The sequence below is a fragment of the Oreochromis niloticus genome, linkage group LG23 (assembly GCF_001858045.2).
Source record: "Oreochromis niloticus isolate F11D_XX linkage group LG23, O_niloticus_UMD_NMBU, whole genome shotgun sequence".
Taxonomy (NCBI): Eukaryota; Metazoa; Chordata; class Actinopteri; order Cichliformes; family Cichlidae; genus Oreochromis; species Oreochromis niloticus.
In genome coordinates, this window is record NC_031986.2 from 26953053 (window position 1) to 26971295 (window position 18243).

The 18243-nt window shown below is 39.2% G+C and overlaps 1 protein-coding gene across 1 annotated transcript; it reads left to right on the forward strand.

Moving 5' to 3' along the window:
- Positions 1-232: 232 nt before the first annotated feature.
- LOC102079602 (ALK and LTK ligand 2) lies at positions 233-17911 on the forward strand. The gene is made up of 6 exons (XM_005462886.4): positions 233-845; positions 1582-1784; positions 11067-11120; positions 11893-11973; positions 14342-14417; positions 17199-17911. Exons 2-5 carry the CDS (start codon positions 1592-1594, stop codon positions 14404-14406), a joined length of 393 nt encoding a protein of 130 aa, XP_005462943.1. The 5' UTR covers positions 233-845; positions 1582-1591; the 3' UTR covers positions 14407-14417; positions 17199-17911.
- Positions 17912-18243: the final 332 nt, after the last annotated feature.

Below are 18243 nucleotides of genomic sequence, written 5' to 3' on the forward strand. Positions count from 1 at the left end.
TTCCTCATTGAAAACCATTTGTGTAACACAAATGAACACACAGTACCACTGTAACAGTTCGTCTAAACAGCAAACGAGAAAGCCCAGAAACTGATCAACTCAGAGGAGAGGAGGTGAGGAGGAGACGCACAAAGCATTTTTCTTTCCATCCACTGAGAGGGAGTGGTGCACCGCTGATGTCTGCAGGCAGAAACTCATCTGTCATCTTCTGACTGTGCGCGGGTGTATGTGTGTGCGCATGCTAGCTGCCCAAACGCACGCACCTCCCTCCTCCTTCTCCTCCTCCTCCCGTATTTCCGTAATCTGTCGGAGTTGCGCGTGTGGAGAGTAGAAGACACGGAGGATTATTTCCACAGAGGAAAGAGCGCGTGGCACAGAGCCGATCCCACTGGTCGACAGAGGAGCGGAGGTCAGCAAGTGTCCCGGGCTGCAGGTGCTTCGTGCCAAACGCTTCCAGAGTGTGTCCGAGTGTCAAGAATTCTTCTCTTCGGTCCGCAAAGCAGAGGAATGACCCCGTCCAGCTGTCTGCCAGCTGCTGCTGCTGCTGCTGCGAACAGGACCAGATGAGGATGAGGAGGAGGGGGCTCCCTCAGCTCCACGCGCTCCGTCAAAGTTCAGCGCTTTTCTAAGATGCCACCGGCCTCTGGAGCTCGGCACGCGGTTCGGCTCGAAACTAACCCGGGATAATAAAACACGCACAAAGAGACAAGAAAACACATCAGAAAGCAGAAGTTTAGTAATTATCCGGCGGGAGGAGCCCGGGAGGGAGAGCCCGGGATCAGAGAGCGGTGCGCCGGGGAGCAGAGGCGCACCGAGGCGCTCCAAGAGCCGCACAGGGAAGAGAGGTGAGGTTAAGTGTGTGAGCTGAGGGAGCAGCCGAACTGTGAAGAAGTTTGTTCGCAGACAGAAAACTTCTCCTAGGCGTAAAATGTGACATGTTAAACAGTTTTCTGTAATAACTGCAGGATGTGTGAGGGTGACGCTTAGTTTTGAATGTAAAGTGCAGCGAGAACATTAAACGTGTTTTTACTGGGTCATATTTTGCATTCATGTTTGCGGGTTTAGGAGCGAAACTACTGCTGGAAACTCATTTTTACTTCAGAATCATTCAAGGAGTTTACCGCATTTAATGAATCAAAAGCAAACATAAAACGCGCCTCTTTTTAAACTTTAATCTTTAACTAAACCCTGGGAAAACGTTATTACTTGGATTTTTTGAAGCAGTAAACTCACGTTAGAATCACGCCTTTTCTTTAAATAGACAGCAGTAATTTATTTTTTTTTTTAGATAAATGTGTTTTATTTCAGGTAAGTTTGGTTTTATTAAAATAGGAAATGTTTCATTAGAAGTTCATTTTTGATCATATCACATGATCTTTATTTTTCATTACAAAAAAGTTTGATTCAAAGTCTCTCTTATGACCTAAAAGCTGTTAAATCCACAGTTGGGTCCACAAGAGTCCTGATGAAGATCATGTGATTCTGTCAGAAGATCCAGCACGTGGAAGGAAACGGGTTTGGCTCCTTGGAGGAACATTAATTATTATAAGATATCTGAACTTTGCTCATCTGCACCTTCAGGTCCGCGGTGATGCTGCTCGCGCGGCTCACGCTCCTGTCCGCCCTCCTCCTCCTCCTCCTCCTGCTGCTCACCGAGGCGGCCCTTCGCCGAGGCTCCGCCACGCAGACGGACAGCCGCAGCATGGTGGAGCTGATCGGCCGGTACCCGAGGACGAGGACGGAGACGCCCGGGGGAGTACAGCATGGGTCGCAGCACGGACTGGGTCAGTACTGATGGCGCAAACAGTGAGATAACATCGTAATCACGCCGCGGTCTGCGGTTTCTCTTTGAACTTTGGAAGTCATTCATCCATTCAGAGTCAAAAAAATATGAATGAGTGCAGAAGCAAAAGGCTGCAGGGCGTCACGTCCTGTTGGGCCCCTGCTGCTGTAATTTCACTAAATCCTTTGATTTAGGAGGAGCATAAACCTGTTGTGTCCCCCAAGAGACCCTCTCAGGGTCTAGATGGGGCTTTTTTTAGCACAAAAAAGCTGATTCTAAACTGCTAAATTAAACTCCTGAGGTGGTTTCATTCATACTCCAGTGAATTAAAATGTGTGTCAAAGGACTGTTCTTTATCCATTTGTAAACCACGATGCTTATCAGGCAGTCACATTTATCCCATGACCCTTTTTAGGGAGCTACCCCCTAAACTTGACTCTTACTTTCAGAGTTACACTCACCTCTACATGAAGTGCTCTAACTACTCATAACTGTCAAAATTGCCCTTCTGCACATCCTGAGACTCAACATTTGCACGAAACCGCGCCCTGACGCCAGTCCAAATGTAGCAAAGTGTAACTTCAAAGTTAATAACTGAACTTAAAGGTTTTTAATTTTAGCCTACGATAATCTGCTAGTACAGATATATCACTAAGATCCATCCATCAATTTTCTGCCAATGATCGGGGTTCGGGTCACGGGGGTAGCAGTTTGACTAAAGTAGTATGTAGTATCTAGTATGACTAAATATTTAAATGGCGCTGTCCCTGCTAGTGAGCACCAGAAATGCAAGGAATAAAATAATTATGAATCTCCAACCTGCCATTCATCCATTCTCTTTGACCTGTCCTCATGAGGGTTGCGTGAAGGCTGAGACCGAGTCCAAACCAAAAAACCGGGGGCACATGAGAAACAGAACAACGCCCCCCAAAAGGCGTGTGTGTGCATGTGTGTGTGTATGTGTGTGTGTGCCTGAGCGTCTGGCTCGGGCAGCAGATACCCGCAGACAATGGGACTGGAGGCCAGCAGCCGAAGTGGAGAATTGTGAGTCCTGGCGGCTCTGGCTCCGGAGTTTCGGGCACTGGTGGTGTGGGCGGTGCTGACTCCAGCTCGGACAGAGCAGGATCAGATGACATAATGCAGACCTCTGGCTCAGACTGCTGCCCCCAGGTCCAGGCTGGGGCTGCGCAGGACACACAGTCTGTTTCTCCGACAACTGCAGCCAGTGTTCAGGCCTGGCCACTCTGGGAAAGAGGCGGGGAATTCTGAGCATCGTTGAGGTGGAAAAGTTGGCTTGAGGTGACAGGTGACAGGTTGAATCCATGCAGTCTAATTGCTGGAGGACCAAGTAAAGGCAAGGCAGCAGATGGAAAAACATGGTGCCTACGTGGACCCCCTACAGCCAGTTGAGCTCCACAGAAAATGTGTTCATACTACCTGCTCCTTCCTCATAACCATGAGGAAGAACGCGTCAAAGAACAAAGGGCAATGCAGACAATATGTACACAAAGAGGATAACGAGGGAAACAGGCCACAGGTGGGAACATAGCTGACAGTAATCTGACTGATAAGACAGGAGAAGCGAAACTGAACATAATACACATGAAACAGGAGACTATCAAAATAAACCAGGAACTAACACACACAGCGACTCTGAGACGTGGGATAAACAGAACAAATAACCAAAGCCAGAAAGTAGAAATAAAGTCAGATGCACTAGAGGACACTAAAGCAGTGACACTTAAGTCATCTCTTAAATGAACAGAAAGAATCGTGAGTCCACAACCAATTCAAAACGCTGTGTCAGACACCCAGGACCATGACAGGCGAGAGGCGGGGTACACGCTGGACAGATTGCCAATCTGACGAGGGGCTAGGACATAGAGACTGACAACCATTCGCACTCATATTTACACCTAAGGGCAATTTTAGAATTACCTAAATAACCCAACCCCAGTAGTTACAGATAATTGTTGATTCTTGAGTGTTAACGAGTTCCTCATTACAAAAAGGCAGCACCCTCTTCTCTGAAATGAAGGTGCAAACAAGCTAAGAGCTACTCAGAGCTCTACAGACCATCATGGTGCAGCTGCGTAGTGTCACCAGTGGGCGGTGTCAACAGTACCAATAATGGGTCTGCATTTGTTTGTGCTGCTATTCGACAAGATTAGACAGGAAAGAGCCTAAAAATAATAAAATAGTCTATGACAACCACCGTCTTGAGGTTTCTCAAGCTGCATCAACAACTGAAGCAATTTACTTGTCACACATTGCTTTGAAGCTAACAAACTCACTTGTAGAAGTTCCAGGTTTCTGTTGCCTAGGTGATCTTCTAATGTATTTGCTACCAGGGAATATGTCAATCAACAGTGTTCTTCACTCTGATTGGTGGTCGCTACAGTCGTTTCCCTGGAAGCTGAGAAAAGTTTATCTCATCCCACCTACTTCCCATCACCAGCAGTTATTTCACCCATGGTTGCTTGAAGTCGTGGCGTGTCATTCACTTATCTGGTGATCACATTGTTGTGAATTGCTTCCAGTGCATATGCAGCTTCAGGTAGCTTTATTGATCTGTCATAGAATCACTGCAGTCTGGCTGTACACTGCAGGCTTTTTGGAGGACAGCACGTAAATATATCTGTGATATTTGTATGCTGATAATCCTCGGCTCTGCATAGTGGAAGCTTAGAATATTGGACACCAACGCTGGACTATAAATCCAACATAAGAAAGATGATAGCTCCAGGGACTAATGTGGTTCTGTAGCGCTTTGGTCCAGATGACAAACGGTTGTATGTAAACTGTGTCAGAGCAAAGTTTAAAATACTAATTAAAGAACACTGAAAAATATGATCGACAGTTTAAAATGGATTTCAAATACAGTCTAAATATTTGTACAGACATAGTTTATTACATTGGGCTTCGATTTGACTTTCCTGGAATTTCCTGACTTTACGACCGGTCGATTAGTTTGTTTTTTCCTCCCATTTACTCAACTCTTAAAATAGCTACAAGGAACATACCCAAATATAATGTATATTATCTTTTCAGATTATAAATTTCTTCTACAGGTTTGCTTGCTGGGTTAGAGCCAGTCAAAAGCCAAACGTGAGGAGCATTATTGTTTTTCTGGATACAATTTGTATATGAAGTAAGGCAGGGAACCTTTTGTTAAACAAGAATTTGATTTTTTGGGGGGTTTTTTAGTAGTCTGGTCATTATTTGTGAAAGAAATGTTGAATTTGTTATTTGATTTAATTTCGATCTATTATTTATTAATTATTTATTTAGTTGGGGCTTTGAGTACCACCAAGTGAATGCCATTTAATAACATTATTTTCAGGAAAAGACAAACATCTCAACAGTGGATATCTCCAAAACTAAGCAACTGACACTAAAACAATCTAGATGGATAAACAGCATCAAGGGACAGAGAAAAAATTTGTAAATTTGTCACGTTAACAATGTCTTTGCATGCAGGACTTCTTTTATTTTTAATGGAACACTTTGAGACTAGTCTGTTTTGTAAGAGTTCTCAAGCTAAACAGATTCAGTTTATGTGAAACAAATGAAAGAAAAAGTAAAACTCCACCGTAGACTGAAACATTGTCTTGTGTGATGAACAGCAGAAAATCCAAATATTTCTGTTTGCGTGAACAAACCAAAAGCAATGTCACAGAGAAATCTGAGTGAGGTCCATTCATCTCCAGCTGGTGCCGAAAAGGCAGAAATGCCTCAAGAGTGACGGCGCAATCAGTCAGACTTGCAGCCGTTTGCGATCTTTTTGTTGTTTGGATCAGCAAGACAAATCCCTCTTAAATCTTCAGAGCATTTACAGCTGGCTCCATTAGAGCTGCGAGCTGAGGCCAGACCCTTAAAGGAACTTTTGTGAGGATGATTTTAACAGAGCAGACTGCTGCCATCATTTGGTCCTCTGCACATCTGAGGAACTATCAGCCAGGGTACCTCTTAAAGGATCATTTTATCTTTTGGCATCATTTTAAGCCAATATTTCTCTTTTGCAAAGCTTTGTATTTAGTAGAATCAAACCACCCCTACACAAATTTTGTGGAATAACTGTTACAGGGGTCCACTCTCACCTTGTGTGTGAAAAAAGTTCAGCAGAGAAAATGTATTCGATTTTAGAAAGGACTGCATCGTGTGAACAATACATTAGGATTTAAAAGTGTTTAAAAACAGCAGAAAGTAATTTAGTCTCACAACAGGAACAGTTTAAGGCTTTAATGATGTTACAAGTGTGTCCACTTTGTACTTTATGACTCTGATGTCAGAGTCATAAATGTAAATTATTTTGGCTTAAAGTATCTACATTACCCTGTCAGCAGACTTCCCAACATGCTTTGTTAGTGTTAAAAAAACGTTAGAAAATCAACATGGTGAAACAACACTGCATGCATAGATCAAACACCACAAAAACTGCCTGGAAGCAACTCAAGAAAAATATCAACAAGTGTAAAAAACTTCCCAGATTCATTCAATCACCTGCGGGTTGCACTAAAACAAGCCTGACCCACCACTACCAGACTGGCAGCTTAGGAGGGGGTGACCATGTTGTAGCTGATCCATCCAATGACTGATCCTTTTCCACAGTTCCACTCAGCTTTTGAGAGTTTAATTTGAAAATGATTCATAGTTCAGAGCTGGAAAAAAACATAAAATTTTGCACTCTCTACAAAGCAGGCAAAGGGGTCCAGCAGTAAAACAGTGCAGATTAATAAATAGAGCTTCTTGTTAGAATCAGCCTCAGCGCCGTGTTCACATTTAACTTTTAGCCTCTGGGATTTTATTCTCCAGCAGACATTTGGACTATTGTTTACTCTATTTAATCCTTTTCCTCCCCATGTCGTCCGGGTACTGGAATGGGCCTTATGTTTTATTAGAATGTGACCCGCTGCCATTTATCTTGAAATTTGTCAAGTGTGACAACACAGGACTTTTACTTTTTTAGCCATGATGTTGTTACTTTTGCTTAAACTCTTAATCCTTTCCACCCTGTGAGACTGTGAACAAGCTGGATTAGATGTATGCACCGCTTGAGCTGCAGTTCAGTTGAGTTCTTTTAATAAAGGCTCAGTGTCACTGATTTATGATTATTACGCTGTTATCCAGTCTGATCTTGTGATGGAAGCAAAGAGATTTGCTTGTAATAATAACTCTCATGAGTGTTGAACAAGATTGTTCAACTTCTAGTTCCAGCTTGTGAATTTGGGATTTTTTTGCTAACAGAAATTCCTCAAACTCACTTAAGGCTTTAAAGGTGTTATTAGCAGACCCATGAGGTTTTAATAGCCATCTGTATAACAGTGAAACAGGTGCTGCTGCAAATGATTTCAGGACTCTATGCTGTCTTATGGCTTTCTGTACAATGTTTTGGATAAAAGTATTAGAAATAAGTCCTTTAATGTCTAAGATTGAGTCCTTCTATCAATCATAGAGATCCTGGACCTCCAAATGTTATAGAAGACCAGATTCATGGGGTTTTTTGTTCATCTAAATTCCTAATAACGATAAATATATTTGCTCCTATTTTTATTTCATTTAAATCCCAGAGCGTTTAACTTCATAAATTGCCAAAGAACAGAAATATGACAGAATAAATGACTTCAGGCCTGTCAGTGGGGTTTCCACATCAGTGTGACCTCCATTTATTCAGCAAAGAAAACTAGTGAGACATGTTTGACCTTTTCAATGTCTGTTGAGAAATGAGGGTAACTCTGCAGCTGAACTTGTAAGTTCCTTGTGTTTAAAACAACAGTCTTGCTGGTGTATCAGCAAGGTCATGTCACAAGTTTGGCCTTCAGGAGTTTTTACATCTGTTTCATATTTCTGTGATTTTTTTTTATGCTTGAGTCAGATGAGAATGTGAAGCCTCCCAGTTTCTTCCACTGTGTTTTGAACAAAAAATGAGCCGGAGGCTAATAGGATCCAAAATTTAGCAATAACAACTCTACAGGGAGACAGGGAAGTGAATTTTAAAATAAAAAATAAATATTAAAATTACATAGAATTAAATTACGTTGACATTGAAATAATTAAACAACAATTAAACATAAAAGAAGATGAGAAGAAACGCCAAAAGCTTCAGTATGAGGTTAAGTGACTGGACTCTCTGGTGTTTTTCAAACCTAAACACAACAGTCATACTCCATGAACAACCTGAACATGAAAAACCCAGATTCTGCTTTTCTTAGACTCTGTCAGCAACACTTTGAATTTAGTAATAAAACCAATAAACATTTGACTACAACTGAAGATTCAATTACTTACCACATTCAGAAATGACTACTCCAGTCTAAAGTCCCCTGATCATAAAACAATACATACAAATGCCCATTTTTGATGAGAAATTTTTCCTTTTAATTCTCTCCTTCTAACTCACTCAAAAGGGCGGAAATCTTATTCACGATGATCCATATGTTTAAGCTGGCAAAGACCTTTCCTGCATCTCTCCCCGTTTATCGAGGCTTTGGTAGGTACTGTCTTGTGGCCCCCTGTGGCCAGTTACTGATCTATATTTCTTTAAACTCTGTTGTCTCACAGCAAGAAGTTCCTGAGTTTGACTCCACAGTTTGTATGTTCTCCCCGTGTTTGCATGGGTTCTTTCTGGATACTCCAGCTTCCTCCCACAGTCCAAAGACATGCAGTTAGTAGGTTTAGGCTAATCGCTGCACGTAGGTGTGAATGTGAGTGTGAATGTTTGCATGTCTCTCTGTGTCTCTGTGTTAAAATGCCTTCAGCATGTGTTATCACTATGACACAAATGTCTAGATTATGAACTGTAGTAATGGTATCTTATTATCACCAGTATTATTTGCACATTTCATATAATTATTTGCCATTTCACAGTATCATAAAAATTAGTCTATATGCTGATGACATTTTGGTATATGTAACCAACCATCCTTCCATCTCCCTCCAGTCAGGTCACAGTCTGATTTACAACTCTGGCAACGCTTCTGGATATTCCATTACCAAATTCTTTCTCTAAACTCTTTGGATTGAGATACTCGACCCATTAATACATCGGAATCCAGGCTTAAACAAAGTCCAATGAAACTGTATATTTAAACTCTGTTTGCATGACTCTTGTTAATCCATCACTAGGTTCCTTCTTCTCCCTCAGTTTAACACTCAATATATATTTTACAATACAAAGTCAAAAGGCCCTCAGTTAAAATAACTATGGTCCAAAAGCCCAAACAAACAATATCTAAAAGTTTTCCTACTACTTCGGTGCCTGGGAGGCTCGGTATATTCAACACCGGACAAACAGCTCCCCTTCTGTCTGGCTTGATATTGAACAGATCATCTGTAAAGGTGTCAAGATAACTCTGTTCACACCCACAGCTGCTTCAGATTTGACATCATGAATACCACTGTCACTGCCTGGTGGAGTCTATCTCCTTCTACTTCCACTCCTCTCTGACATTAGTAATACATCAACTTTTCTGCATGGACACAGAGAGGAGTAAGCAGCCTAAGGCACCTTCTTTTTCAGTGGCAGCTTTCTCAACAAAAACCCAACATAGAACCCAACCGCTGTCACAACCACTGTATAATTGGAGTAAGAAAGATAAACAGATTTACAAACTCTTTCTTTCATCTCACCCTCAATACTACTTCAATAACAATAGATGACTGGATTTGAAATTTGAATATACATCAAACACAAACCAGTTGACACATAAAACTCTTAAACCTGCCTAACCTAAATTGTCCTCTACGCCTCTTGCCCATGTTAACAGAGCTATGGGCAAGAAAACTGTATTATTTATCAGTATTATCAGTATTATTTTTACTTTCATAATCCCTCATAAATCTGCTTTGAAGTCAAAGAGGAAAGATAATCCTTGTTAGTGCAAAAATTGCTTGAGAATAGTTGTATATTTCAGTTTCTTTCAGCATCCAGCGATAGCTGTCTGTGCATCCACTGCAAAGAGCTACTCATATATAATTTTGCTTGGTTTCACATTTATATACTCTCAAATATACTCTCAAGTTCTGCATAATGAAAACGACACAACTATTTGTTGAAGATGTCATTTTGAATGAAAGTAGTACAGGTAAGATTCAACTAGTATTGCTACTGTGGGTAAAGGGGAAGGAAACAGTAGCAGTGTCATATTGTTTAGGTATTTAATCTATATCTGTGTATTGCATTTTAAAATTGGATTTTAGTAGATGTATACACTATGGTCAACTGGAATACCTCTAAAGTTAATGTCTGATACAACACGACTTAAAGAGAGTTTAACATAATGAACTTTGAGTGTCATGTGAATACTGTCTATAGAAAAGCTCACCAGTGCGTGCACTTTTATCAAAATCTTTATGGGGGATTTTTGTGTTGATGGTTTTTATGAGAACAACTGTTCTTACATTCTCATTTTTTCTGATGATACAAGTTACTGAACATGAAAAACAAAAATAGACTGAAAAGTATAGTCAAAGTGTGCAGCAAAATTTCAGGTATTACCTTGAATGTTCTTCATTATATGAGATGAGGACTTTGAAAAAGGCCCACTCACCCAATACTGATGCACACCTTATCTAAGGCTCAGTCGTACAACCTCCTTGAAACCACAGGTCTGTCTATTCCACCCTGTTGGTTGGAGAATGGTTGCTGAAAATTGTTGGCTGTCCACAGGTGAAACTGAAGAGTACTTTAAAGGCGTACAGGTTCAATTTTTGTCTTTTGTCATTTTCACAGCTTCAGGACCTCTTCAGTACAAGTAGTTGGCAAGTGTGTGCAGACAAACTGCGAGCAACACCGGTAACCTGCCAGTGATCAAAGCAAGACGTTTACTGTGCGATACATTATACGTCTTTGTAACCAATTTCACCAAGTGACTGCCCAGCAACCACTCGACAGCCGGTTAGAGAAAAGATTATTTTTTTTCCCCAAAAGTGAAAGAGTGGTTCCTAGGGGATCGCTGACTGATCTCTGGGCCTGTGGGTATGGTATATTTATTGGTTATTCATAACCATTTCCTTCATAGTTGTCTGATTTCTGTACAACCAAATGCGCCTAGAGGATAAAAAAGGTATCCCTCACCATTTTACACCCTTATAATAAATACAGCACTGTGAGCATTTGGGCCCATTCCCACTTGGTCTAAATATGTTATGTGTCTGGAAAAAACCTATTAAATCAAATTGAGGCATAAACAGACTCCAGTATTTGTCTATACTATTATATGCTGCTGTTATTATAGCGACTGCAGTGTTGTTCTGTTATCTTAGATTTTTATTTGTTTTCCAGAGGCTCATCCCAAAGACCCACACAGCAAGCAAAATTTCATCATACACCTGACAGGTATGAAAACCATAAGACCACAGGTGTTTGGAGAGTTATACAATGTCATTTGGCATCCTCATGATGAATGAGGTGAGGCCTTCACTGGAAAAGACACTATGTGGAGAAGGTTTAGACACATCATCATTGCTCCTAAACCTGCTTATATCGCTTAGCATTAATGATGCCTTCACAGTGACTCCTGACATGTGCACTAATATTTGTTTTTAATTCAGTGCTGACATTCAGCCTCTCACTCAGCCTCTGTAGGATTCACTTTTTATATCCAGTAATGCTACAAATAACCTTTTTAGTTTAGCATTAAAACACTTTTCTCATATTCTAACTTTTAAAAATGATGCTGCATCAAATTTTAAAATTAAATGACATTAAATATATATATGTATATACATATATATATATATATATGTAGGTGTGTTTGTATAAGATTTCTCATTTAAATATAGGTTTTCACTGATTTGCAGATCGCTGTATTCTCTTTATTTACAAATTATTGCATACTGATTCCCAACTTTTTTTTGTTTTTGAAAGAGCATTGAACAGAAAAGTGTTTGTGGGCTACAGTACTTTATCATATAGAGTCCAAATTTTAGTAGCTCAAAGCTTATTGGATGCTTGGCTGCCAAATCTTTCATTTGCAGCCAGAACTAGTTGTGGTTACAAGACCACCAACACTGCCTTTCTTAAAGTACTCATAGCGCTTTCTACAAACAAAGCTCATCATTGTGTTGACTTTTAATGCCTGACTTACCACTTTTCTTTCTCTCCTCAGGTCCTCTATACTTCAGCCCAAAGTGCCGAAAACAGTTCCACCGACTGTACCACAAAACCAGGGACTGCACAGAGCCAGCCTGTGAGTCTTTTAATTGTCTTATCCTGAAAAAAGTGAAAGCTGAAGTAGTGAAATTACTTGCACTAGCTTCTTAAAAGTTAATATTTCTATATGTTTTTGTATGTAGGCTTAAAATCGACTTAACCGACAAGAATTAACCAATAATAACAGAAAACATTTGTTCATTTCACCCTCTCGTTTCTCTGGCAAAATTTTAAAGAACGGAAAAAAAACCCAAGTTTCCGAAGTAGACTGAGGAGTGTACGAGTGTCCAGGACTGAATATTTGGGGAAAAGGAAAATATGTCAAATATGTAAATAAATTCAAGAAATATCTTACAAGTTATGTCTGGATCCTGTCATATTTTGCTTCAAAACATATTTAGCAGAAAAGTAGGATTGGATTGAAAGAGCAAATCCTCCACCAAGGTCAACGTCCTTTTTCCACACGTTAAAGGAAAATGATTCAGTAGCAAAATAAAATAGATTCTTCCTTTGGTCATGCTTTGCTTCTCTGCCAAGTTTCTTGAAATTTAGCGCCTGTTTTTAACACACACACACACAAAAATGTTGTTTTTTCCTCCATATGAGGACTCGTGCTTCTATGAGACATTCTCAGCCCACAGAACTTTAAACATGAAGTCTAAAACAGTCTGAACCCTCAAAACCCTACATCACTAGAGTAGTGATGTGGGCAAAAACAACGTCTCATCTTTAAACAGGAATTCATCCACACAAAGGCACCAAATGATTTGAGAGTCATACCAATGATTGCTGGTTAGATTCCTTCCTGTTAGTGTGTGTCACAGTGATGTGTTGCTGCAGGAGTTTGTTGAGATTGAAAAAACAGGATAAGACGTGTTTTAACACACAACCACACTGTGTTACACTGTTATCAGTGTAATCATGTCAGAACAGCATCAGCTCTTATGATATTAAATCATGCATGTAGCTTTTTGTTTTTCTTGGAGAGAGTGAGTGTATGTGTGGATGGAAATATGTGTGCCCAAGCAAGTTTGTGTACATCTGCCTTTGTGAGGACCACTGTGAGATTTAAGGCTCGCGATTGAGCCTGATTTATTAATTGTGAGGACACTCAGACATGTAGCGTACATCCATAATAATTCTCATTTAATACCCACATTGATTAGAATATTCTCTTTTTCCTATTGCCCTGAACCATTAGTTGTATCATTAGTCATACACTTTATTTGTACAGGTGCACTTTTCCCACTTTCATTTGATGCCTACCTGGAACGTTTTGTTGTTTTACAATAAAGTTTAAACAAGTGAGCTGTAGTAGCCGGAGTCTCCTTGGATTAAAGTATCTAAACAAAGGTTTTCACAGAGATACAGCTAAATATGTGAATGTGTTTGTGTGTGTATGCATTTGTGTGGAGGCAGTGGCAGGCATGTTAAAGGTGAACGCTACAGGAGCTGTGGAGGTTCAAACTTGTTCAGAGGCTGTTTACACAGTAAATCCGTCGGTTTATTGGCTGGATGTTTGTCAGACGACAGAGAAGAAAAAATGTTTATCTAAGTTCAAGTTTCTTATCTCATTCACATCTGAAGTTGATGTCATTGTGAATTCATGGTGGTGACTTTGGAAATTAGCTTTATTGCAGCATCTATACAAACAGTGCAACCAAGAAGGTGCCCATACTTTAGTTATGGGCACCGTCTTGGTTACAGAGGTTACAGAAGAGTTTTTTGTGTTCCCTAAAATATTGAGTTTTTGACCTGGTTTGTTCAAGAGGGAAAGTTTATGTCTTCTCATTGCAGACTTTCAAGGTTAACGAGCAGATACGTTACTAGGACAATCAAAGGATGTATGGGGAGAGTTTTGTACTGAACTAAACACAATAAATACAAATACATCAGAGGTTAAACCTTGATAGTCCTACATTTATGCATAATAATATATAATATAGTAGATTGCTTTCAAGACAGTAGTTTATTTTCTACCCAAACTTCACTGCTTTGTAATTATGTCTACAAATAAAATCTTTAAACAAGCACATACAAACTCACATTTAAGTTAAATCAATTAGGAAATTAGTCTTGTGTGGAAAACCATTCATTTTTAAAAGGGTAGTATTCTCACAGAGTACTTAAACACTTTTGTTCATGACAAGTCCAAGTAGAACAAGTTTTTCACTTTATTAATAGTTACATTTTGGTGATGTATGACCAATTACTGCTATCAGCATTAGTCAAATCGGATGGCTTGTCTTCTAGCTAACAGTTCCTCTTGTTATCAGTCTTCACGCTCAGCTAAGCTAAACATCTCGTGACACTGCAGCTGCAGGTCGTGTTTGGTTTTGGAAATTTAGTAAATGGATTTTTTTAAGCAGCAGTTAAACACAGTGTGTTGTTTTGCTTCTCTACAGACTATAAAAGATGTGCTCGTCTCCTGATTCAACTGGCCAAGAGCCCTCGCTGTTCAGAGAGATAAACAGACAAATGGTAAGACCGACAACTGCATAGATTTTTGAACTTTTATGGCTATTCATACTACACCAAAGTAATCAACTAACAGAAAAACTATTAAATGACAGGAAAATGTTAGTTCTGGGTTTTTCTTTACCTCTGTCACAATTGTGCTCATGATGTGATCTCTGTAGGATGTCCATTTCTAGAAAGAGTCAACAACAGTCCTGAATTTTCTCCATTCACAGACTGCTTGTCATATTGTCTTGCCTTTTTTCAGCTTCATTCATCTTTTTATGATCAAAGTATAACTTTAGCTATGGCAAAGCGGCAGCCTTCCACTTCTAATCTTATTTTCTTTCGCTTGAACACCTGCCTTGAAGTAACTTTCTAATTAAAAAGGGCTTTACTTTCTTTTTGCATACTGGACTATTGTCATTAATGACATTTTGATCTATAGTGTTCATAAACTTTTTTTTCTTGCAGCTTTGCCTCATGATAAATATTTAAATTGTTAATACTCCTTTTCTTACATTTCAATCTGAACCCCAAAGGCAGGAAATAGCAGTTAGAGGAAATATATACAGGTCAAAGTTTAAAGCTGTTAGAAGCAGTAATGAATAGATGTTATTGATGAACTGTTAGGTTTTAAAGTCTGATGACAGAAACCTACCAAGGAAGCTGATCGTTCCCAAGGCTAAAGAAAGAAAAAAATTTTGTTGTTTGTTGACGCACTCAAGAAGACCGACTAAAACGCAGTATTAACAGCATTATCTGAAATCACTAAGGGCGCAAAGCACAGGGCAAGCTTCCAGTGAGCAGCCATTTCAGTGCAGACCACAAGACCACAGAAGAAGAACATAAACAGCCCCAATACAATGTGACCATTGTTAGGCTTATATCTAGCACCCAAATAACTACAGAGATAAGTTCAGACAGAGTTTAACACAAAATGACCCTGAGACTAGCAGAAGTCTGTAGAATATGAGGAATCAAGAGAACCTAAAAAATGGTTAAGAAGCCTTAAAATAAGAGCGCTTCAATCAGATGGTAATATTTCAGAGCCCCAAGAGCTATAGAATTGGTAAATATGGATTAGACATAATGTAAAGTGATAAAAACAGATACAATCAAGGAAAAACATGACAAAAAGTTGTTTTAAAAAAGATTTCAATTAAACAACCAAATGTTAATGGCATTGTGACAACAAGTTGGAAATCATTACTGTATAGACAGTAGAACTTATAGCACAGACTTGCATACTGGTTACACTTGCTGACGATCAGTTAGTGAGGTTCTATTTAGCTAATTTTATGACCTAGCAAGGGCTAGATTTTTTATTATGTCATTTTATGTAAAACCTTAGAACCGACAGAGGCCATACTACTATGTTCCAATTAGAGTCAAAAAGGATAATAAGTTTTAAAGCAGTCCTTTGAAACCATCATCTATGGTAACCATGTGGGTAGTCAGGCATAAAGACCTTAGGGAATCATCTAAACAAGAATTTAGTGACCAGTATTGAGATCCAGTGTATCTTTGTATTGATTGTAGAACATTAAAGTAAGATAGATATCATTGCAAGGCTTTATGGTGACGGGACCAGATGGAAACCATTTGTCTCCAATGCTGATACTTGAGGTAAATGAACAGGTACTCATTTAGCACTTTTCTACTCTACCTGAGCAATCAAATTTATTAAGTTATTCATTCAAAAAAATCATACTTAATGTCACACTATTCAAATATTTCATTAGGCCAAATTTATGGCTCTCTCCTTTCAATGGCAGCAGTGCCTTAGGCAGTGAGACTTTTACATCAGCCAATGCCAAATAGCTCATGGTGATTTGTTAACACACCAACAGTGTTGTTCCTAATAAATGGAAAAGCTTAATAATCTGTACCACTCAGGAAAAAGTGAGCTGCTGGTAATGTTGATTAATTTTCAGAATCAAATTTTCCTTTTGAAAAAAATATTAAGTTGTCTAATCAAAATTAAAATATTCATTGACAGGCATATTTCCCTGCGACCTTGAAAGGGATAAGCGGAAGCGAATGGATGGATGGACAGGCATATTTTTCACTAATGGATAATTTTTAATGCGGAAGTAGCGGGTGCATTATTTAAGATGGCCAGCAGGGGGCAGCAACTCTGGTTGCAAAAGTACTATTATTGTAGTCTATGAGAAAATAAGCCAATGGCTCCCTTGGCTTATTGACCTCCTATATGGTAGAACCAGTCTCTAAAGCCTGTAGGTGCACCCTACACTAATACCTTTAAAGCCCAGTGTCAGAAAGGGGCTGTAGAACCTGTTAAATGTGACGTTTTCAGACTTTGCAGTATGTAGACTCAGTAAAGCAAAAACCTTTTCTCATAATTCGTTATAGTTTTGAGTAAGTAGAATCTGATAAGTTTAATATCTACATCTTAAAAAGTAAAATCAAGCAGAACCTGTAAAACTTGAATAAAAAATCTTTTGTAACATGTGGAACCTGTATAACCAGTAAGATATTATTTGGAGCCTGTACGACCTGTACTTGTACTATAGACCACACAGAACCACAAGTTCTACAGAGCCTATGAAGCTGCAAACTGTCTAACTGACTCATACTAAAAACTAAAAGCCTGGATATTTTTTTTCCCTTTGTTTAATTTATAAAGTCAATATAGTACAGTTACTTGAACATGTAGCAACTGTGAGCCCCTGAAAAACTATTTGCAGTACCTTTTATCTGTGCTTATTCTGAATCCTCTTCTTCTTCAGTCTTCATCTTAGCAAAGGTTTTTCTCTACTCGTTCGTGTCTTTCTTCCACAGGCCCTGGACATGAAGTCTTGGCATACCAGGGTGCAGCAAGAAGGTTCATCCCCTCTGTTGACCAGCAGCAGAAAAAGTTATAAACAAACCTCTGAAAATCTGCTGGAGCCAGTGAGCTCAGCCGACTTGATCCACAATCGGAAATCAAAATGCATTGTTTTCTATTATATTCTACTCAGCTGTTTATCTCCAACAACCATTCACCTTGTATACACACTACAAACAGGTGTAAATTTTCTATGACAAGATTTTTGGACTTTTTCAAGCAAAAACTTGAGTTTTGTTCAACTTTGTGTAGACTCATCTCGGCATTAGTCGAATCATTTTTGCCTTTTTTACCTCTACTCTGTTCTTTGGTCTATTCCTGCTGTACTGGACAACCTCCTACACTCTACTCTACTGGTTTATAACAGAGCTATTTGGACATGGAACTGAGAGACAAAACTTACCTGGGACAAAATGTCTTCTTCAGTGTTTGGGGACTTTTTTTGGACAAAGGGCCAAGGTTTGACCTTCTATTTGAAGACGCAGGGGGAAACAAAATGGACTAAACCTCTGAGTGGATGCTGAATGTGTTTTATGTGACATCATACATAATAATTACTTATAATTAAAGTAATAATATCCCATATATTTATATTGTTAAAGCTGCAGCCCAGTGTGCAATATGTAAATACAGAAAAAGGATTAAAGATAATCATTTGATATATATTCATGCTCGTGTGAGATTTCATTTTTGCTTCTTTTTTTGCTTTTGAATCTGTAAAGTCCATGAAATTTGATTGAAAAGATCTATTTATTTTTAGGGGGGAAAAAGCTGAATGAAGAGTTTCATAAAATGCTGGTAGCCTATATTCAATAGAAAATAAAAATAATGCAATTAAAAAAAAATATTTCACCTATAGACCCGACGGCCATGAATACTATTACACTACCATTAAATTAAGTTTGGTTAGTGTCCAGAATTTTGTGAGGGTGACTTAGTTGACACACCCCTTAAACCCCCTGGATCCTGGACAGCAGCTGTGGAGTGGTAGGTCATAAA